Source organism: Sinocyclocheilus rhinocerous, unplaced genomic scaffold (assembly GCF_001515625.1).
Source record: "Sinocyclocheilus rhinocerous isolate Xijiao unplaced genomic scaffold, SAMN03320098_v1.1 scaffold357, whole genome shotgun sequence".
Classification (NCBI taxonomy): Eukaryota; Metazoa; Chordata; class Actinopteri; order Cypriniformes; family Cyprinidae; genus Sinocyclocheilus; species Sinocyclocheilus rhinocerous.
Genome location: NW_015649568.1, coordinates 749,874 through 770,999, shown reverse-complemented (window position 1 = coordinate 770,999; position 21,126 = coordinate 749,874). Strand labels below are relative to the sequence as shown.

General features: G+C 37.3%; 2 protein-coding genes across 2 annotated transcripts; both read right to left on the bottom strand.

Moving 5' to 3' along the window:
* Window positions 1-1,656: 1,656 nt before the first annotated feature.
* On the bottom strand, window positions 1,657-11,800 carry mdm2 (MDM2 proto-oncogene). Its single transcript, XM_016515513.1, has 11 exons — window positions 11,563-11,800; window positions 10,052-10,124; window positions 9,889-9,963; window positions 8,612-8,745; window positions 8,206-8,255; window positions 8,068-8,126; window positions 7,840-7,909; window positions 3,332-3,489; window positions 3,071-3,220; window positions 2,892-2,960; window positions 1,657-2,421 (listed from the first exon to the last, which is right to left on the bottom strand). Exons 2-11 carry the CDS (start codon window positions 10,109-10,111, stop codon window positions 1,804-1,806), a joined length of 1,443 nt encoding a protein of 480 aa, XP_016370999.1. The 5' UTR covers window positions 10,112-10,124; window positions 11,563-11,800; the 3' UTR covers window positions 1,657-1,803.
* A 3,011-nt stretch (window positions 11,801-14,811) lies between these two features.
* LOC107710682 (solute carrier family 35 member E3) lies at window positions 14,812-19,826 on the bottom strand. Its single transcript, XM_016515515.1, has 5 exons — window positions 19,157-19,826; window positions 18,560-18,670; window positions 17,598-17,756; window positions 16,873-16,955; window positions 14,812-15,296 (listed from the first exon to the last, which is right to left on the bottom strand). The coding sequence occupies exons 1-5, from the start codon at window positions 19,568-19,570 to the stop codon at window positions 15,110-15,112; spliced, it is 954 nt and encodes a 317-aa protein (XP_016371001.1). The 5' UTR covers window positions 19,571-19,826; the 3' UTR covers window positions 14,812-15,109.
* Window positions 19,827-21,126: the final 1,300 nt, after the last annotated feature.

Sequence of the window (21,126 nt, the reverse complement as noted above, 5' to 3'; positions counted from 1 at the left end):
CTAATAAAACACAATAGGTGTTGGACTTGAAGCAGAACTGCACAGACTGTTCTGTGTGTGACATCAAAGTACAGCCAGAGCGATTAGACAGCATTTTGAAAATGTTTGTTTTGATGTCAAATACCAGTAAGTCTTGCTGTTTTGCTTTTTTGTTAAAGCAGTGTTGCTGTTGTAAAGTTATACAGCTACAGTTGTGTTGCTGGGGTTTATAGCAGGTTTGATTTTTTTATCTTCCTTATCACTCTAAAGGAAATGTACTTTTGGTACTCAAGTACTTTTAAAAGCAAGTACTTCTGTACTTTTATTTAAGTAAAAATCTGTCTTTACAACTTTTACTTGTAATGGAGTAATATTTGACCAGCAGTATCTGTACTTTCACTCAAGTAATGGAGTACAGTACTTTGTCCGCCTCTGTACACAACTAAGATTATTCAATAAACTCGTCTCCTTTTTATCATTTCATCTCCTGCATCTGCTCTTCACTGGCTTTACTCAGTCAGCTTCTTGGCTGATAGAAGACTGTTAATAGTTTTGGGTAGCAGACAAGACTAGCTCTTTACAGGTTTTTGGTATTGGACAATTTTGCTGACTAGTCGTATTTTCTGACAGGATCTGATATGTCTGGCGTGGAGGCGTGATCTAACAGCATAAAACTTCCAGGTTCATTTGACATGTTGCTACTATTCGGCACAATTCAAATTTAGTAACATACATGCGAGTTGAGTTTTGTTCTATATCTTGCAGAAACAAATGGATCAATCCATTGAAATGTTTTTAGACGCAAAAAAAAAGTATGTCTTCTGCAGCATGTCAACATTTTAATGAATTAATGAAAGTGTGCACTAAGTGTAATTTCAAAATTAATTCTTCCAAAAGCAAATTAAATAGAAGATGATTAAATAGGTGCACAACGCTCACGACTACCATAGAGTACAAATGATTCGCCATGCTGCTCCTTTTTACCAACTACACAACAGATTCCCATTGTAGAAGTGCTTGTGTTAAAAAAAGTGGATTTTTTTTTATGTTTGTACCAGGTTGCCATTAGAGAAAAACAAGTCAGAACACGTTTCTTGATATGGAGTAAAAAATGGGTCCCTAGTAACCAAAGCTCTCTCTGGGAGACCGCTGTGTACTACCCAACAAACAACAGCACAGGAAAATGACACCAGCCACCTAAACCACCTTCTTGCAGCCAATTGGCTACTCAAAAAAACAAAAAAAAACTTATCCAACATTTAGGAAACCAAGAACAACATTCAAAAAGGTTGGCAGAAAGACAGAAATGCAACTGTACTGAAAAAGCAGAAGAGCCTCAAAATAATCCATTTATTATGCCTCACTCGGAGAAAATGAGTCTTTGCAGCAGAAAATGGTGCAGAAGAGCATTTCCTTCAAGAGGAACAATTTTAAAGGGGTGTCTTGAGAGCTACAGCTCAATAACACATTTCAGTGCAGCAAAGAACTTAAATTAACATGAAACATAAGCATGTACATAAATTAAATGACAACAAACATTTCTAGTAGCTGATAAAATGTATACAGAATGTCTGCAAGTTCATAAGTGGTAGTTTTAATTCCAAGCTCTTAAACTCAACCCTTAAAACATAGATCTGTGAATTTCTTACACAGCATGTGAGTGAAAACCTCGCTTGGTGAGTCATAAATACAATTTATTAATCAATAAGAAACATATTACAAATATTGAATTTGAACGCAAAAGTTTTAGAACTATAAGACATGGCAATATGAGCAATCCCAAACTTCATGTGAGGAGGGGAGAAGAGGTATATCTGCTGTGTCTCAGCTCATGTAGGTCAATACAACTGACTGAATGGGCTCTCGGCACACCGGACACAACTTGTTCCGGTTCTTTAATTTCTTGGCGCAAGTGTAGCAAGCCATAAGGTGTCCAGTTCTTCCGTGGACGATGCAGCCATTCTTGGGGCGACTTTGACAGATGACGCAGGGCTCAAGGCAAGTGGCGGGCAGGCAGGCCTCTAGGCTGTTGTAGCGCTCTAGCTCTGGGGTCTCTTCCTGACTGCTGCCCCCACCAGAGGAGGTTGAGGGCTGCGATGACGAGGTCTGAGAGTCAGTCATAGAGCCGGTGGCAGTGGAGGAGAGAAGTTCGTCTTTAGCGGCGATAGGAGATTGCAAGCACTTGCCGTCGGGTACGTCCACTCCTTCGTCTGTTTCTGGAAGAGGGCTTGAGGGTTTGGAAGGAAGCAGTTTGTCATGTGAGGTTGAGCTGGGAGTTGTGGTGATGCAGGTGTCTTCTGTGCTGGGTTGAGTGTTAGTGGAGGTGTTTTCCATGTTGGAGTGTGTTTCTGGAAGCCAATCGGGTCGGACGTTCCAGCAGCTTTTGCAATGCCGAGGAAGAGGAGGGTTGAGCTCGTTACATTCGGCACACTTCCAGTAGTCCTGAGTGACACATTTTTATTTTAGATTAATAGATTTTTCTTGCTTTTTTGAAATAAAAGATCCTGTTTAAATCCGTGGGTCAGAGAAAGAATGGAAATGGTCATGAAAAATTGGATTTGGTGCAAAAAAACAGGACTAGAATTAAAAGTGGACTTTCAAGGAAAAGAGAACTCTATAAAACTTTAAATATTGTCCCATTAAAGTCAGCATGGCATGTAATTTCTTAATTCACATTCCTGGTTGTATCATGCAAAAATGTCATCATAATCTTTCAACAAAATGTAATAACTTGCGGCATCTCTGAATCAGCTGCCCTTTTTGGCAGACTCACTAAAGTTTTTTTCTTTCACCCCCAACCTTTTCACAATCTAATCTAATCCTGATAGATAAACGCAAGTCCATTTCTTGTTTTTTTTTTTTTCCGTCCCACTTAGAAAAACATCAGGTTATGGTACTAAAATGCTACATACTGCCTCAGATATCTCAGTATCCTCATCAAACGAATCTTCATCCTCAGCAAAGATTGTGACTTCATACACCTGAGTGAGCAAATACAGAACTGCAGTGAGTTGAGGATCGTCAAACAGGTTAGGTTAGTTAGGTCATCAGTTAATCTCTCTCTCAAAAGAACAGGAGTTTGAGTTGAAACCTCGTTCTCTCCTGGCAATGAATCCTCATCATTCTCACTGTAGGCGTCAGAGTCTATGGACTCCACCTCAAACTCCACACTAAAGTTATCAGAGGCAGAGTCCGAGTCTTCGCTCTCTTCACTGCCCTCACTGTGAGAGATACCTACATCCTGTAAAACAAACAAAACACTGGTTAGAAAGAGCCAAATGACAGCGCAGAGGAAGTTACAGTTTCTGGTAAACCAAAACAATGTGAATGAACATTTAAAGGTGCTACTTACAGAGTTGCTTTGTGCGTCCGAAGACTCACTGTTCCCCCTCTCCCGGTGCAGGCCGCCAATCACACACCAAGACAGGCTATCATCAAATGTCAGAGAGAAGCTGTCTGACTTGTGCCTCTTCCTGCGTTCTCTGGGATCGTCTTCGGCTGAAGTACTTTCTGTTGAAACAAAACAAAAAAAAAAAACTTATTTTTTGACACAAGAACATGCCCTCTTACGTGTCCGTCTGATGGTTTTCACATGCAGCTGCTCTGTAAGTGAACCACGCTGCTCTCTAGGCTTTACAAACATTTCCAATCGGTTTCTTTTTTCATTGTTAAACACAACCTTAAGTGTACACTGAATTAGTGTAAATCAATTTTTTTGTTGATGTTTCTGTTACATGTACTCAACTTTGGACACTTATGGGCCAAGCAGGGGCAATGCTCAGAGCAATAACCCTGTTTTAATGGTGCATCTGGTGCTGCTTGCTCAACAAACTGCCTTTGTGTGCATAGCTAAGGTTTAAAAATGGGCCATTGTCATTAGGGTTGGGTACTGTTCACATTTTAACCGGTACGGTATCGGTACCTGAATTTCGGTGCCGGTACCCAACGGTACCTTTTTTCGGTACTTTACGCTCTGTGTAATTACAAATACATTTATTTCAGTGAAAAAATAAGTCCAAAAGTCTCGATTCAGCATTTTGAACAATAGGGCCCTACAAACTTTTTCTTTCTTCGTTTTGTTTTTTTCTTTCCCCAGAAATTCTTGTTTTAATTTTTCTGAAAACATATTCAAAACGTAATAATCACTTTAATCTAGCTTGCGCTCACTGTTGTACACTGGATGCAGTTCCGGGCGGATGACGTATGGAGGTTGGCTTTGCGCATGCGCCGCTCAGAAGTGACGCACACGGAAGCGCTGGGGAGAAATCAAAACAAAGGTCACTAATTAGAAGTACAAAACGAGGATTTGTAAAGAAGAATGTCGGAGGATTTCGATATAAGCCAAGAGGAGACTGGTTTTCCTTTGCTAAAGTAAGGAAACTTTGCTTCCTTTGCTCCTGTTAACAAACGCTGGTTTTCACGAGACTCACTGGCGCATGTGCAGCGCTGACCTCATAGGTCATTCACCCGGAACTGCTTCCTGTTGTACTGCTTGTACAACAGTGAGCGCAAGCTATATTAAAGTGATTATTACGTTTTGAATATGGATATTTTTCTTACAAAAACGCATCGATTCGCTACAGAAGGCCTTTGTTCACCCCCTGGAGCCATGTGAGACACTTTTTTTTTATGGATAGGAACATTTTATTTAACTGCTTTTGGACTGATGCATGCAACACCCGCTGAGTGGCATTAAACAGCTTGAAAGATCAAAGACAATTTTTAATATAACTCCGACTGGATTCGTCTGAAAGAAGAAAGTCATATACACCCAGGATGCCTCGAGGGTGAGTAATTTATGGGCTAATTTTCATTTTTGGGTGAACTAACCCTTTAACATGTATTAATTTCTTCTCAAAAAATATCTTTCTGAATAGTACTATAATTGTCCAGTAACTTCACTAAAATTGAATTACAAAACATAAGAACCTCCCAGGAAGAACTAGATGAGAAACTGAAGACAACTGGAGGAGCATCTGAGGATTCAATGTGTCTTTGAATTTGCATGTGTGTTTATTCCACAGACTCATGATCTTTGAACACTTGATCTCTGAATGCCTAAGAGCAACGTAAACATGTGTAAGGGCTGCCCATTAGAAAGCCTGTTTCCTTCCTGTATTTACCCTGTTAGCGTGCTCAGATTTGCTCTCTAGGGATCAGAGTCTGTGTACTTCAGGACACGCCGCCTCTGCTTCTCTTACACATCCGTTTTGTTATTTCCATCCCCTGATCTCTTCCTTTTTCTTTCATCTAATGATGCAGCTAATAACTAACAGGAAGTTCATTTAGGTAGTTAAAGGAACAATTTACCCAATAATAAAAATTAATCTCTTCCTGTCTTTTGTGGAACACAAAATTCATTTTTGGCTGAACTATTCCTTTAAGAAACACTCCCATGCACCTGTTTCTATGCCAGTGCGATGGGAGGGTGCATTTAGCACATGTGTAAGTATGGAAAAGACATTTAAAGCTACTCCGCTGTCCCTCTGTGCTGAAACGGGTGACAGTTTATCTGACACCTGAGCCGCAACAGATGTTCAAAACACCATTCACACAAACACACCCCCTCGAAACCCCCAAAGGGCACATATACACACACACAAACTCACCACTTCTGCACTAACGATCGCTGCCTGTTTGCATGTGGTAATGCAAGTTCGCTGGTAAATTCCCCCAAAACAATTTTCCACCTCTACAGATGTCACCTGTTACTTCCTCTACATTATATTATGAGTGTGTGCTACATTAAAGTGATTATTACGTTTTGAATATGGATATTTTTCTTACAAAAATGCATCGATTTGCTACAGAAGGCCTTTTTTTTTATGGATGGGCGCTTTTTATTTAATTTATTTTGGACTGATGCATGCAACACCCGCTGAGTGGCATTAAACAGCTTGAAAGATCAAAGACAATTTTTCATATAACTCCGACTGGATTCGTCTGAAAGAAGAAAGTCATATACACCTAGGATGACTTGAGGGCGAGTAATTTATGGTCTAATTTTCATTTTTGGGTGAACTAACCCTTTAAGTTTTTGTGTTCATGCCGTCATATAGTGAGACGCAGAGGCCGAAAATCACCGCGAGCGTCACGCGTGCTTCAGTATTTGTGTAGTAAAAAAAACATGTTTCCGCCATTCATACATACGGAGGCAAGCGGAACATGCAGGATTCATATTTAAACCGTCTTTTTGCATTTTAATATTCACAGACACTAGTTCATATCACGATTCGAATTAAGTGGCAGTGGCTACTTTTGATTTATTCGTCCAAAATTGACGAATTCCGTGGCATTCTGCGCTACAGAGTAAATTACGTTTTTATGAATGGACTCCACGATCCCGTCTGCGTTTTCTCAGAAACCATATGGCCCTAGAAATGTAACCACACTTCAGAACATTTCGGCTTGCCCTGTGTGTTGTTTGAACGAGTTGCAGTGGTGACCTCACGTCACAGGGTCTCTCTTTCTCTCTGTAGCGTATGCGCCCAGATGCGTTCTCAGGTACCGAAATTTTGCATCGATTGATTTAACCTGAATCGGTACTCGGTAGTACTGCTGCAATTCGGTCGGTACCCTTAAAAGTACCGAGTTTGCTACCCAACCCTAATTGTCTTTTGAGCACATTCTGCACAGCCTTCAGATCTCCTTCTGGATGTCCTTTTGAGATGTACAGTGACAGAGAGAGCAGTCATTATGGTACCACATGTTTACTCGCATACAGTCCTCTGTCAGGACTGAAAGAATAGTACAAAATGATCCATCATGAATACTGGATGATTCACAAAAAATACAAGGCAGGAAAAATAAACAGTCCTTGAAAAAGAGAGTCGCCTCAACTAGAGGTCTGCGCGGGACTGTTTTTTTCAGTCCCGCTCCCGCAAGGTTCTATTCCGCACCCACCCGCTCCCGCTATATATTCACTCTTTGTTCACCCGCTGTCCGCTTAGAATTTTTATTCGTCTTGTCAAAATACTAAATTCGTTTGACATTTTTCTGTTAACACAGTAGGAAAAGTGTCGCAGAGAAAAATAAATAAATACGACATCTTTCATTTAAAATTATAGGCTAAGCAAAATATAAATAAAACCGAGTTAACGTCATTCAAGGACAGCGCATCCACACTTTGCTCCATCCTTATTCTGCTCTGTCATCGACAACCTGCCTGTTCTGTCTGAGGGCCGTATATTTACCACAGGTTCAGCCTGCTCTGAGCATCGTTATGCACAGACCAGGCAAATAAAACGTGTGACGTTTAAAGCATGCGTGCATAACAGTCCTGAGCGCAAGCTGTACCGGTGGTCAATAAGAATAAAGCGCAGATATGCTGTTCTAAATGGACGTCGGGAACGGGATATTGTTAGACCGCCCGCTCCCGTTCAAATTACACCAGAGTTACCGACCGCTACCCCGTTTTGTTTGGGAATTTAATCCCACGGCGCAAAAAATCTGGTTGGGTCCCGCGATAGCCGCGGGAATGCAGACCTCTAGCCTCAACCTTTTACAAAACTCCCGCAAAAAATTAACTAGCTTGAAATAATGAAACCTAAAAACAGGCATTTTATTGGATGCCAAAATTTATCCAAACAAACTGACAGTACACTTGTTCAAATGTTTACTTTTCAAAATTAACACATTAGTTCAACTGTAATTGTACCAGTCTGAGCTAAAAGCAGCTGGCTAGAGGGAAAAATGCAAGAAAAATGGACAAGCCCTTCCTGTTCAAACAGGAACTACGTCAACACTGGAATAAACAACTCTATCTGAAATCCTATCTAACCCAACTGATCAAGCATGTGCTTTCATACACACTCAACAGGACACAGCTGGTGTGTCTTTTGCTGTATTGTGTGCGCTTACCAGGATCACTGCTTCTCCTCCTCCTGCGCTGCTGTTGTGAGGTAGATGAGCGAGAGTCTGAATCCGTATCCTAGAACAGACAGTGGAGTTTCAGTCATGCTTCAATCTCAAACACAGCAGGGGCTCTATAAAACCCATTCAAGCACAAACACAGCACTACCAGGGCAACTCTGTGGAATGGGTCAATACTCTGTGGTTCTAAGTGTGTGAGCATAAAAGAACATTTACCCCGGGCCCTCGATCTGGTTCACTTTGACTCCTGGGTTCAGAGAAGGTAGACTGAATATCTGTAAAAGGAAACAGACAGTTTTAACACAAACAACAGATAAAAACAAAGAAAACAAAAAGGTTTAACAATCATAGTACCTGGATTTTTCACTGTCACAAGGTTTCTGTTGATCATTGCAAAGAGTGCTCTGAGGAAAAAAAAAAAAAAAAGATAAAATTACAAATGAAACTTTCATTTTCATATAGCAAATTTCCCTTTCAATTCTTAAAAAAAAAAAACAAAAAAAAAACACAAATATGAGAAACATGTATGCTTTACATGCTTTTTTTATCTACACTGGCCCCCTATTTGTATCCAAGGTATCCAAATAACTTCTGCAGGCACTTCATATCTTAAACAGGTGACAACAGACCCTTTCAGAGTTAGTAGGTCAAATGTCCAGGAAGCTGCCACCTGTTACTTTAAAGCCCCACCCTGATATTCCCAGAGGTCATTGGTGCTACAGCTGCTCTGCCTTAGAGAAGTTAGAGAGTCAATACACACCGGGGCTCTTTGACTGAGAAACTTTTCACCCCGAGAACGGCACCAAGAGCATCCTCTCCGCAGTGAACAATGTGTTGCTGCTGCTTGTCATATAACTCCTTGCTCATGATATACTTCCCCAAATAAAACATAACCTAAAAACACAGAAAAAGAAGTTGTTTAGAGATCGACAGGGAAACCATTTCCTGAAACAGATTGTTGACAGAAAGAATGGTAAAGATGTGGTTATTTAAATATTCAATATAGATGAGTAATACATTCCTGTTAGTCAGATAACCACAACTTCCAGCCATAAAAAAAGACTCATACCATCACAATAAAGTTGACAACAGATGAAAATATTTCAAACAACATCAAATATCAAGAGTAAAAAGGTATACAAATGATCTATATTGTTGCACACTACAAATCAAAGTTAGAAATTCGATTTTGTAACTGTTGAATAATGGCACTTGCCCATGCAAATGCTACTGCTATGATGTCAGTGCATTTTATACATGGTTCCTAAGGTGTTCTGAGTGGTTTCTTACTGGCCTAATTTTAAAAAAAGCCCACCCTAAATGACTCATGTCCTTTTTTTTTAAAAAACATATTCTATCATCCTCCAATCAAAAACTTACAGAAGTAATAAGTACGCCGTAAGTAAATATAATGGGCGATATATTGCGTCACCAAAAATGATTGAGGGTATGTACATATATTGCGCGATAAGTCGATATATTGATTATTGCGACAGGCCTAGTAATAAGCTCCAACTGGCATTTGACCACAAACTCATTATTTAAAAAACTATCTAGGTGTCACTGCTCAAGTGCTTGTATGAAAAATTATGCATACAACATATGACAGGGTTCAGCATTACTAACAACTGGCATAAATCCACTTTTATATACAGCCATAAAGCATGACACGTATACTACCGTTCAAAAGTCTGGGGTCAGTACGTTTTTTAAGAAATAAACCCTTTAATTCAGCTAGGATGCATTAACTTGATCAAAAGACATTTATAATGTTACAAAATATTTTTATTTAAAATAAATGTTCTTCAAAATAAAGGAATAAATTGCATTTTAAAATATATTCAAATAGAAAAAAACTTTTAAATTGACATAATATTTCAAGATATTGCTCTTTTTACTGTATTTCTGATCAAATAAATGCAGCTTTAGTGAGCATAAAAGACTTCATAGGATATCTTCCCAACCCCGAACTTTTTAATGTTAGTGTATATCAAATAAAATGGACTTAAACTGCTGTCAGCAAACACATCTCCTCACCTCCTTCATGGTGAAAACATCTTTATCTGCACCTGCATCCTCTAACAGGCTTTTCAGCTGCACTTTTGGTCTTACCTAAAGTTACAATAAATAAAACTCAAGTCATTTCAAGGTACAAAAACGCACTTAAATACACAAAGACACACCTTGAATGCTACATTACCAGTTTTTCGTTGTCAACCTTGTTGATCTGAGAACTGCTTAAACAACTTTCTGTTGCCATATTGGTAGTTAATCTGTAAAAAAACAAAGTTAGACTACATAGAACAATTTAGAGGCAATTCAGTACAAATGCAAACTTCAGAACGAATATTACCTGTGCAAATAGAGGTAAATTGGCTATTTTAGCAAAGAATCTTCTATATATACTCTGCTACATGTACATAAAGTGCTTGAGCTCTGGCGTAGTGATGAGTGGGAGCCGGCTGAGAGCCGGTCTATCGTTTAAATAGACGCAGAGAGGCATGTCAGGGCTAGAATCACCGCACCAATCATCATGTACAGGGCGGGTTCGGGCATGACATGTCAAAGCATGACTGCCTTCAGACGCCTAGTGGTGGTAGACGATCTTTGCTGAGTTGTCTGGCTCTCTGTGTTCATGTCCGGGCATGTCCCGTCTCACTACACCCGCCCATTGCTGGCTAAGCACTTGGATTTGAGGCTTATCAGCCCAGTAACAGGTGAAATAACGGAGTGTTTGGACCAAAGCGACGACCCTCGTGGATTATTAGCTCCTCAGTTAAATAAATTCAAGCCGAAAAGACTAAAAGTTATTCATTACAAGTGCTACGGATGCCCTTCGAGTAAAGCTCCAAATGTCTCTGGACTACGACAGTGCAATGCTCATTTTTTGAAATGCTCAGTACACACGCAAAACACAACAATCTCAAGTTTGTTGTCTTCGGGATTTATAACTGCCATCTGTATACATGGAACTATCTCCATTCAAATTAGCTGCACATAAGTAATGTAAAGCCTTAACATCAAGGAACATCAAAGTCTTCCCCCAAGAGGTAACATGAAAACAGATCGACGTGTAAATATTGTTCGTTTTACGAGCTGTAACGTTACGTGTGATGAAACGCTTGACGTTTTACGTGCTTTTGACATGTCAGGTTTCAGTATGACATAATAATGGTGTAACAAATAACAACACAAAGTGCGTAGTGTGCTTTCCTCCAGTTAAAAATCATAAACATGTATACGCCGCGGTTGTTTGTTTGTTTACGTAATAACTCATTTATACACATAACGTTACTTATACATTTATATACTTATAGAACTTATATACATTTCTTAATTTCTTTACAAGTAGAATAGTAACAGTAGTTTTAAATACACAACTTAAACGATTCTTGCCTAATGTGGAGCATTGCGCATTTGAACAACAAGACTAAACTAACTTATATTAACAACGCCACAAACGCCCGCACTCCCGGGTGTCTATTTCCCGCTGTGGACTATCAGGAAAACCCGAGGCTGCAGTAGGCCGCGCTTAACGCAAGGCTGAGGCAAATTATTTTAGGCGACTAAACGGACATTAAAGCCTCATACGGTGTTAAAATAATTCGCTGGAGAGTATAACAATGTTATTCAGATATTTACAGCTTTACAGGTGTAATAAATATATGAGAACGTACGAAAAAGGCTAAACTGAAAGTGTTAATGTCTTACCTGCTGTTGACCGTTGAGCGTCGCGAACTCCCTCTACTGGCGCCTGTTTGAATTTGAAATGTTCTAGCACTTGCGATCGTAAGCGCGCGGCGTAAACATCACACAATACACTCACGTGAAGGCGAGTTGGATATTATTTACATTAGTCCTATCTACATTTGCTGTTTTACTGTTGTTTGTTTAATGCGATTAAACGAGTTTGACCATGTGAAGTTCATTTTATATTTAACACGACATTTGTATGCGGTTGTCTGTGTCGTACAAAGTTGTTGATTCCTTATTTCAATATTAAACCACACTGGATAAGTTTTAGTAGGCTAGTCAGAGTTCTGCATTTATCAGGTAATATGTAAGAAATTAATGAAAAATGAATATGACAACAAAGTCGAAGTAGGCCTACTAAAATTATTCATGTAGCTATAGCTGCATTTATTTTCTGCTTGCACATAATTTTTTATTTATTTTTTTGGTAGGTTATTGTAAGCAGAAAATACGCATTGCTGTTGATGAAAATGAACAATTAAAGACAAATATTTATTTATTAACATCTCAATCGAAATTGACTTAAATTTTGAGATAAAGATACTTGACAAAGTTAGGAGACAAACAGCACTTTGGGACATTATTAAGCTTTTTAAATGCTTTAAAATATATTTACATTCTCTCTACACACTTTATGAAGTGTATCCTGCTTTTTAAAAGCTTTCAAATATATTTTCATTCTCTCTACACAATTTATGAAGTTTATCCTGCTTTTTAAAAGCTTTAAAATATTTTTTCATTCTGTACACAATTTATGAAGTGTATCCTGCTTTTTAAAAGCTTTAAAATATTTTTTCATTCTGTACACAATTTATGAAGTGTATCCTGCTTTTTAAAAGCTTTCAAATATATTTTCATTCTCTCTACACAATTTATGAAGTGTATCCTGCTTTTTAAAAGCTTTAAAATATATTTTCACATTATTTGTTATATTTAATATGGTTCGGTTTAAACCTAATCCTCTTGGGTTGAATTTAGTCCATTGTTTAATCGTATGAGATTAATCAAAAACATTATCACTTGATACTAATTGCTTACCATTTGTAGTTATAATCATGATGATATTAAATGCATCACCACTGGTTAATTAATTCCTCCTTTGATTAATGAACTATTTTGCGTTCTATTCTATTGTGCTAACTGAAAGAACTTTGATCAGTTTTGATTTCAAGATGATCTGTTCTTTCTCTTATGATTCTGTGAGTCACCTGATTGGTGACAATGCTGGGAAGTCATCAGCTGTGTGTGAAATCCACATCAGAAAATATTCATTTGTAAAGTGAGTCTGTTGTCATGACATAACTACACAGAAACTTGCTAGTTAGGGGGTGGTCCTGCTTGCTGAGTGACATCACCGCTTTATGAAGGGGACATGGACTGTGCCATGAAAACATGTCTTGTACAGTCCCTGTGAAAGGATATGTATTTAGGGCCCATGCAGGGAGAGTGACTCAGAGTTCATTTTAGTACAACGTTCCTTTAAGCTCAACATGTTTGGGCTTGTACATCTGTAATAATGAGGAAATTCCATGGACCACTGAAGTCATCAGAAAAGCCATTAATTTAATTAATGGAAATAAGGATAAAGGCAAATCCTAAAGATTAAAGTTCAAGACTGCACTGTCAGAAGTTTGGAAACAGTTACTCATCTATATGCTTATTCAATATGCAACAACACATGGATGTTTGATAAAAAAGAAATTGCCATACTGTATAGATTACATCTTTGTTCATTCTCTCTACACACTGAGGTGCTTCTTCCTGGGATTAACCAGGAGTTTCCATGTTTTTAGGCACTTGTTGGCTTCTTTCCTTTTTACATGTTTTTAATACTTCATACTTTTATTTAGCAAGGATGCTTTAAAGCAGCACTATGTAACTTTTTCTGTGTTCAAAATTTGCTAAATGTATATAATGAGCGAGTACATCATGAATTCATCTTCCAAACCGCGTTTTTGTCTTATTCCGTATCACTACGGTACACTTATAATAAGTACTTATATTTGGACTATTGTAGCCTGGTCGGGTCTTCACCGCTGCGGAGTAACACATACCTGCGTGAATCGCAATAGACATAAACTTAGAGAAGTAGCTCCGGTTGGAATGTTCTTCCGCGGGATGTGTGCAGTTCTGTTTATTAACCGCTAGAGCGCCAAAAGTTACATAGTGCTGCTTTAAATTGATCAAAAGAAACAGATATTTATGTCACAATTTCTAATTCAGATAAATGCTGTTCTTCTGAACCTTCTCAAATATTTTGTTTCTACAAAAATAGTAAGCAGCACGACTGTTTTCAACACTGATAATAATAAGATATGTTTCTTGAGCAGCAAATCAGCATTTTAGAATGATTTCTGAAGACTGGAGTAATGGCTGCTGAAAATTCAGCTTTGATATCACAGGAATAAATTACATTTTAAAATATATTCAAAAACAAAGCAGACATTTTATATTGTCATTATTTCACAATATAATTTTGCATTAAATGTAGCCTTGGTGAACATAAAATGTTTTAAAATCATTAAAAAAATGTACTGACACCAAACTTTGTTAATGTTATATAGCATATATTAGTATAAATGTGTATTTATTATATATTTTTAAAAATAAATCATGTTATATAATAAGTAAATAAATGTAGACACAGTTTAGACCAGATTGAAATAATTTTCATAAACCTTTCAGATCATCTTAAAGGGGTGTCAACTTTAATTGTACAGAGAATAAAACACATTTGAAAAATATATTCTTTCATATTTATGAATATACTCAAAATATATTTTTTCATGTTCCATGGAAGAAAATAGGTCATTTTTGGGTAAACCGTCCCTTTAAGCAGCATAATTTGCAGCATTTTTGTTTACCACCTCCTTTTCAAAATTAGGACGAGTCTAATATTCACACAAAAAAAGCTGAAAAACATCTAGAGTTTAGACTGGAGACAGGACTTTGGAATGTGACTAATGTTTCAGCTGTGCATTGCAAAAGAGAAAAACAAGTTGAAAAGCCCTCATCATGAACTGAACAAATGATTGACATTCCATTTCACAGATACTCAAGTCTTTTTGCCAAATAGGCACTGACCCTTGTCCTAAAAGTCACGACTTAGACTCGACTAGATAAGATAACATTCCATTCTTGAAAAATCTGACAAAAGAAAACAGTCGTGTTACTTTCTATACAATGTTTTATTGTTGTACAGACCGTTTGAAAAATACATTATAAAAGAACACTTACAAACTGCTTCAGCAGTTTCAGAGTTTTTCTCTCAAACGGCATATTTTTGCAGGTTTATTTGCAAATATTGAATACTTGGAATACAAATTAAACTCTTAAAAAGATTGAAATGCTATTAAAAGTTCTCAGCCTCTATGGCTTAAACCTACATCCTCCCAGTCTATGTTTGGTTAGTCTTCACGCTCCTGTGCAGGAGCCATCGCTAGCTATTCCTGAACAAATCAGGCACTGAACACTGGCTTTCTTGTTGATTGGCACATCAGCGGGCCTATGGCCTCTGTGTGAGCTTGCTTTTGCCCTCCTCCTGCTCTGCCAGTTTGAAATGAGTGTATGCCAGGATGCCACTGAGTGTGCAGAGGATGCCCAGACCTTGATTTAAGGACAAGGGGTCCTGGAAGAGGACATACCCACCCAGTAATGTGATGCAGAACTTGAAGTGTCCAAACATGTTGTAGCTGTGAGGATAAATGTTAAGGGAACTTGTCTGACAATGACTTTTGGAGATTCCTCGAGACTTGCACTTGAGAAACAGGCTTTGAGGACATGACTTGAGCTTCAGAGATGAGTCAGGGACACACAGAATGAGCTTCTCTGATTCTTTCTCAAAGTTAATATTCTTTAGACCACTTTACAGTTAGGATTTTTATGTTTTATAGTTCGGCTTGTGAATATGATATTTAAGAGAAATCTTCACACACAAAAATCTGTTAATAAAATAACAGATAGTTTTAATATTGATCTAAGGATATATCAGTCTTGTTAGTATGCAGCAAAAGTGAATAAACCTGTTTAAAAAAAGTATAATCTGTTAACAAAATAACAGATGTTTCTGGATATAAAAGATATTTCTGGATATGTCAGTCTTGTGAATGTGTAAAAAGTCAATAAATCTGTTAAAAAATAAACAAGTATAATCTGTTAATAAAATAATAGACGGTAGTTTTAATATTAATTTATGGATATAACAGTCTTGCAAATATGTAAAAAGTTAATAAATCTGTTAAAAATAAATAAGTATAATCTGTTAATACAATAAGTTAAGTTTTAATATTGATTTATGGATGTGTCAGTTTTGCGAATATGATATGCAAAATAGTTAATAAGTTAAAAAATGAAAATACTATGTAAAAAAGTTAATTAATCGGTTAAAAATATATTAAAAAGTATGTGTTAGCAAAATAACATGCTGTTTTTAATAGTTATTTATGGATATGAGTTATGTAAAAAAAAAAAAAGCTGTTAATAAAATAACAGATGCAAATTTTTATATTGATTGATGGATAAATCATCAATTTAAATGTACATGAATTATTAGTGAGTTGGATGCATGAGTTTGGGCATTGGCTTAACTGTAACTCAGTACTTCTATTTATATTGATACATGAATATTCTACATGAATGTCATCACAAACTTATTAAAAGTATCTGAATTTGTTAAAGCATTGCAAAAATGATGAGATGACACTGTCTATGTTTCATACAGTATAAATGGTATTTTACATATTAAATTATATAGTTGCCAGCATATTTTAGAAAGACAGCTAACAGAACATAAGCTAGCATATTTCCACGTCCTTGGCTTTAAAAAAAGTTTGAAAACCGTTGGTTGAGATATAATAAGTGGCCCAAAAGTGCAGTTTAAAACAGATGTTAGTAAAGTGCTCCCTCTACTGCGTACTTTGAGAAAGGTCTCACTCTTGAACTCGCACTCAATGGGTGTATTCAAAACCATGAAATGTTTTCAGTATAGCTCAGTGCTAAAAAATGTGCCTTGATTTACAGCTTTCCCTTTCATTATTAAACAAATGTGTATCTACATGTTACTATTTGCCAAGCTTTGCCAAGTCTCTGTAAACAAACATTTGCTTGCATTATAGCCCTAATCTCATATTTAACAAACAATGAAGTCATGTTTTAGAAAGCACTGTTTTTAGATGCGTGTCTAAAGGGTGCGTTCTGCACCAAAAATAGAAACAAATAAATAGCCACAGCTGAATGACTGATATTTCAGAGAAGTAACAGAAAGGATACGTAACAGGAGACGTGTTCCCAATGATCCAGTAAATGGACAAATTGACCAGAAAGGCAATAACACCAGACAGCAGAACCATGCCCTTGATGAAGCAAAAAAAATATCAAGAATCAACCATTCAAAAATACATTTCATCTAAATACTCAAAACCAAATCCTATGGAAATACATTTTGCTTATTTATTTAATAAACAAATAAATAACCATTCACATAGTAATATTTAGAGCAATAAACTGAACTTGTAAACTTTTTTATATCTATATATATATATATATCCCCAAGAAATTTAGGCAACGCCCTCTTGTGGCCTCGGGAGACGAGACAAAAGTTTCCTTAAGACCTATTTAATCTGCATATAGAACATTAGAAATTAGATTTTTGTTTAATTTTTATTGTGTGTTTGACTGTTAAAACAAAAAAAATATTTGTTGTTTGTCTCAATAAATTGGGTTAATTTAAAAATACAGTGGTTAAATAAAAAATCAAAAAAATTCTATTGCTCTGTTTTAAAAAAGGTTATAAAAAATGTCAATAATTATCGATACCGAACGATATGAAACATTATATCGTTGATAATTTTTTTTAGCTATATCGCCCAGCCCTAGCAATAACACAAGGCGCTCTCTGTTACTGTGTTTGTATATGTATGAAATTGCTTTGGATACGTGCAGAAGGAGTGTGTGAGCCATTGAAAGAACAGTCCCTTTCTCACTCACTCTCTTACCAGGGCCTGAAATGACCAGGGGCCAAAGATACCACCCTCTCCGGTAAGGGGTTCGAAGAATGGCACCAGGACCAAGAGAAACGCTGAAGACATGGGTGCTTGATAATACAGTAACTGCATAGAGTTCACCTGAAGCTCATGCTGTTTGGCACCGACCCACTATAATAGGAGAAATAAATGATTAAATCACCATTCAGATGCAGTGTGAATATCTGAATAATTAATGAGGGAAATAATTTATGGTCAGAAATTTCAACTCTTTTTTAAAATTATTTATTTATATAAAAAAAAACAACACTTGATAATATTTGGTTGATTCGGTTACTTCTATAGATGTCATACACTAACATTCAAATGTTTAGGGATAATTTTTATTTTTTTTGGAAAAAAGTTATCTCTTATGCCCACCAGGGCTGCATTTATTTGAATCAAAATAGTGTAAAAACAGTAATATCATGAAATATTCTTACAAAATAATACCGTTTTCCATTTTAAATGTAATTTATTCCTATGATGGCAAAGCTGAATTTTCAGCATCATTACTCCAGTCTTCAGTATCACATGATCTTTCATAAATCATTTAAATACACTGTTTTAGTGCTCAAGAAACATTTCTTATTATTATTTATCAGTGTTGAAAACAGTTGTGCTACATAATATTTGTGTGAAAATCATGATGCATTGTTTTTCAAGATTCACTGTTGAATAGAACGTTCAATAGAACAGCATTTACTGATCCTTACTGATTTGGTCAACATAATGTGACCTTGATGGAAAAGTATTAATTCCTTTAGAATATATGTTTTAAATATTTAATTTAAGTTATTTAAAAAATTTTATTTAGGTTTCACATTTCACAGTAAATACCAGCATTGCTTTACTGGGGGTCTCTGGTTTGGCCAGTTCCTGACCACCTGCTGATTTAAATTAACGATACAGAGTGAGAATGCAATAATGCTTACCACTTGATACAGCGAGGTTACAAAGACCCCAAGTGTGGCAAAGATCATCCCCAGAAGATTGAACTTCACGTCATAGTAAGAGTTCAGTATGACCCCTAAAGTGATCGGCACCTTTTTATAAAAAAAATAATAAATAAATAAAAGGAATAAATTATATGAAGTGGTGTAAAATCACATGTTTTGACCCCATTACCTTAAAACAGATAAACAAATCAGCATGTAACCATGACTTGCTTTTATCAGCATTTACCCAGAACATAGTTCAAACTGATGCATAGCATGTGCATGCTATAGAAATGATGGTTAAAAACAGGTTACAGTTATAATAACACTCATTAACAATCAACACGCATTATTACACAGTGCAATGCTGAATACAGTGCATTCCATGAGTATGAGACTTCTACTATATATTTTTATTGTTAATTGCACACACACGTGAATTTTAATTTTTAAACTTCAAACTGTTTATTTCCAGATTCTGAATGACAGATTTTAATTGCAGTCTGAGATTTCATTGCATATGAGCAACTGTTAAGTAATATTTTTGAATGATTTCTTAGACAATACCAGTCAAATAAACGAAAGCCCACTTACTAGAGTCAGTTTAATCTTTGTGGAAAATGTCTTTCTGTAGTACATGGTCTGGATGACTATAATCACAGGTGTTGTCATGGTCTTGGCCAGCTGATATGTTCCTATAGTGTTGCTTTGGAGAGACAGATTGGTGAAAACAACAAACCCACAGAAACTCAGAGCCAGCAGGATGATTTTAGAAGGTCTGAGACTCTTGGGGGAGAATATATCCATCTTCTGGCACGTGAACAGCCCCAGCCATGTCACTACGAAATGAATGAGAGTCAGGGTCATGTTGGGAAAGCCATAGTGCACATAGATCCATTTGTTAATGAACACTATACAGATCGAAGACAGTAAGTTGACCAGCAGTCCTGCAATTATCCGGCTGTTTCCAAACAAGTCAGAGAGTCGCGTCGCCATAGCTGAGCTCATTCAGACGCACTTAAGTCTTCTGCAGGCAAATATTTCTAGAGAAACCGTTTCAGGTGTCTGCTTTGGTACTGCATCAGCAGAGAGACATAAAGCTCCACCGCTTTCTGTGGATGAATGTGTGAAAGCGGTTCAGAGCGGCTTTCATTATAAGACTGTCCCTAATAGAAAGCCGTATTGTCTCAAATCGCTGCCTGCCACTGAACACACGGGCGTGACGTACTCAAACGCGACGCGACGCTCGCAAATGATGGACGAGTCTGGAAGGTAACGGTCCACCGTGCAACTCTCGCGAGATTCACATGCGCTCAAACACAATAGCAACAATGCGCATGCGCGAGAATTTCGCAGTGGGGTGGTTACCTTTCTGTAGACACCGCTGTAAATGAGTGACACGCCACGTCACTGCTCGTATGCGCCGTCTAGTGGACAAAAGAAAAAAATTAAAAGAAGGCAGAGATTCATATTGTACTCTTTTTTTTGTCTTTATTGTTTCTTTTTGTTATAAAATCACTGCTAATGTGTCACCCTATCATCAAGATCATTGTCATATTAATTTTTATTGGCCCACAGTCCTGTGTACATTGTATATTGTGTATTATGTATCACAAATGTCTAGAGTTACTGTCATCAATGCAGTTTGTATTGTTGCTATGTTGTACTGCACATTCTTTGTAATTACGCTTTTCCACATGTAAAGTCATCAAATTATGAAACAACACAAAATGGAGTATGAGAATCAGGCTTAAGTTTACCCCAAAACAACGTTAAACAAATCAAAAGTATATTTTAGCTTCTTTAGCATCACAATTTGTCTCGATTCCAACTCTGCACACTCTAAAAAAGTGATTTTTTAGATGACTCTTGGGGGAGAATATATCCATCTTCTGGCACGTGAACAGCCCCAGCCATGTCACTACGAAATGAATGAGAGTCAGGGTCATGTTGGGAAAGCCATAGTGCACATAGATCCATTTGTTAATGAACACTATACAGATCGAAGACAGTAAGTTGACCAGCAGTCCTGCAATTATCCGGCTGTTTCCAAACAAGTCAGAGAGTCGCGTCGCCATAGCTGAGCTCATTCAGACGCACTTAAGTCTTCTGCAGGCAAATATTTCTAGAGAAACCGTTTCAGGTGTCTGCTTTGGTACTGCATCAGCAGAGAGACATAAAGCTCCACCGCTTTCTGTGGATGAATGTGTGAAAGCGGTTCAGAGCGGCTTTCATTATAAGACTGTCCCTAATAGAAAGCCGTATTGTCTCAAATCGCTGCCTGCCACTGAACACACGGGCGTGACGTACTCAAACGCGACGCGACGCTCGCAAATGATGGACGAGTCTGGAAGGTAACGGTCCACCGTGCAACTCTCGCGAGATTCACATGCGCTCAAACACAATAGCAACAATGCGCATGCGCGAGAATTTCGCAGTGGGGTGGTTACCTTTCTGTAGACACCGCTGTAAATGAGTGACACGCCACGTCACTGCTCGTATGCGCCGTCTAGTGGACAAAAGAAAAAAATTAAAAGAAGGCAGAGATTCATATTGTACTCTTT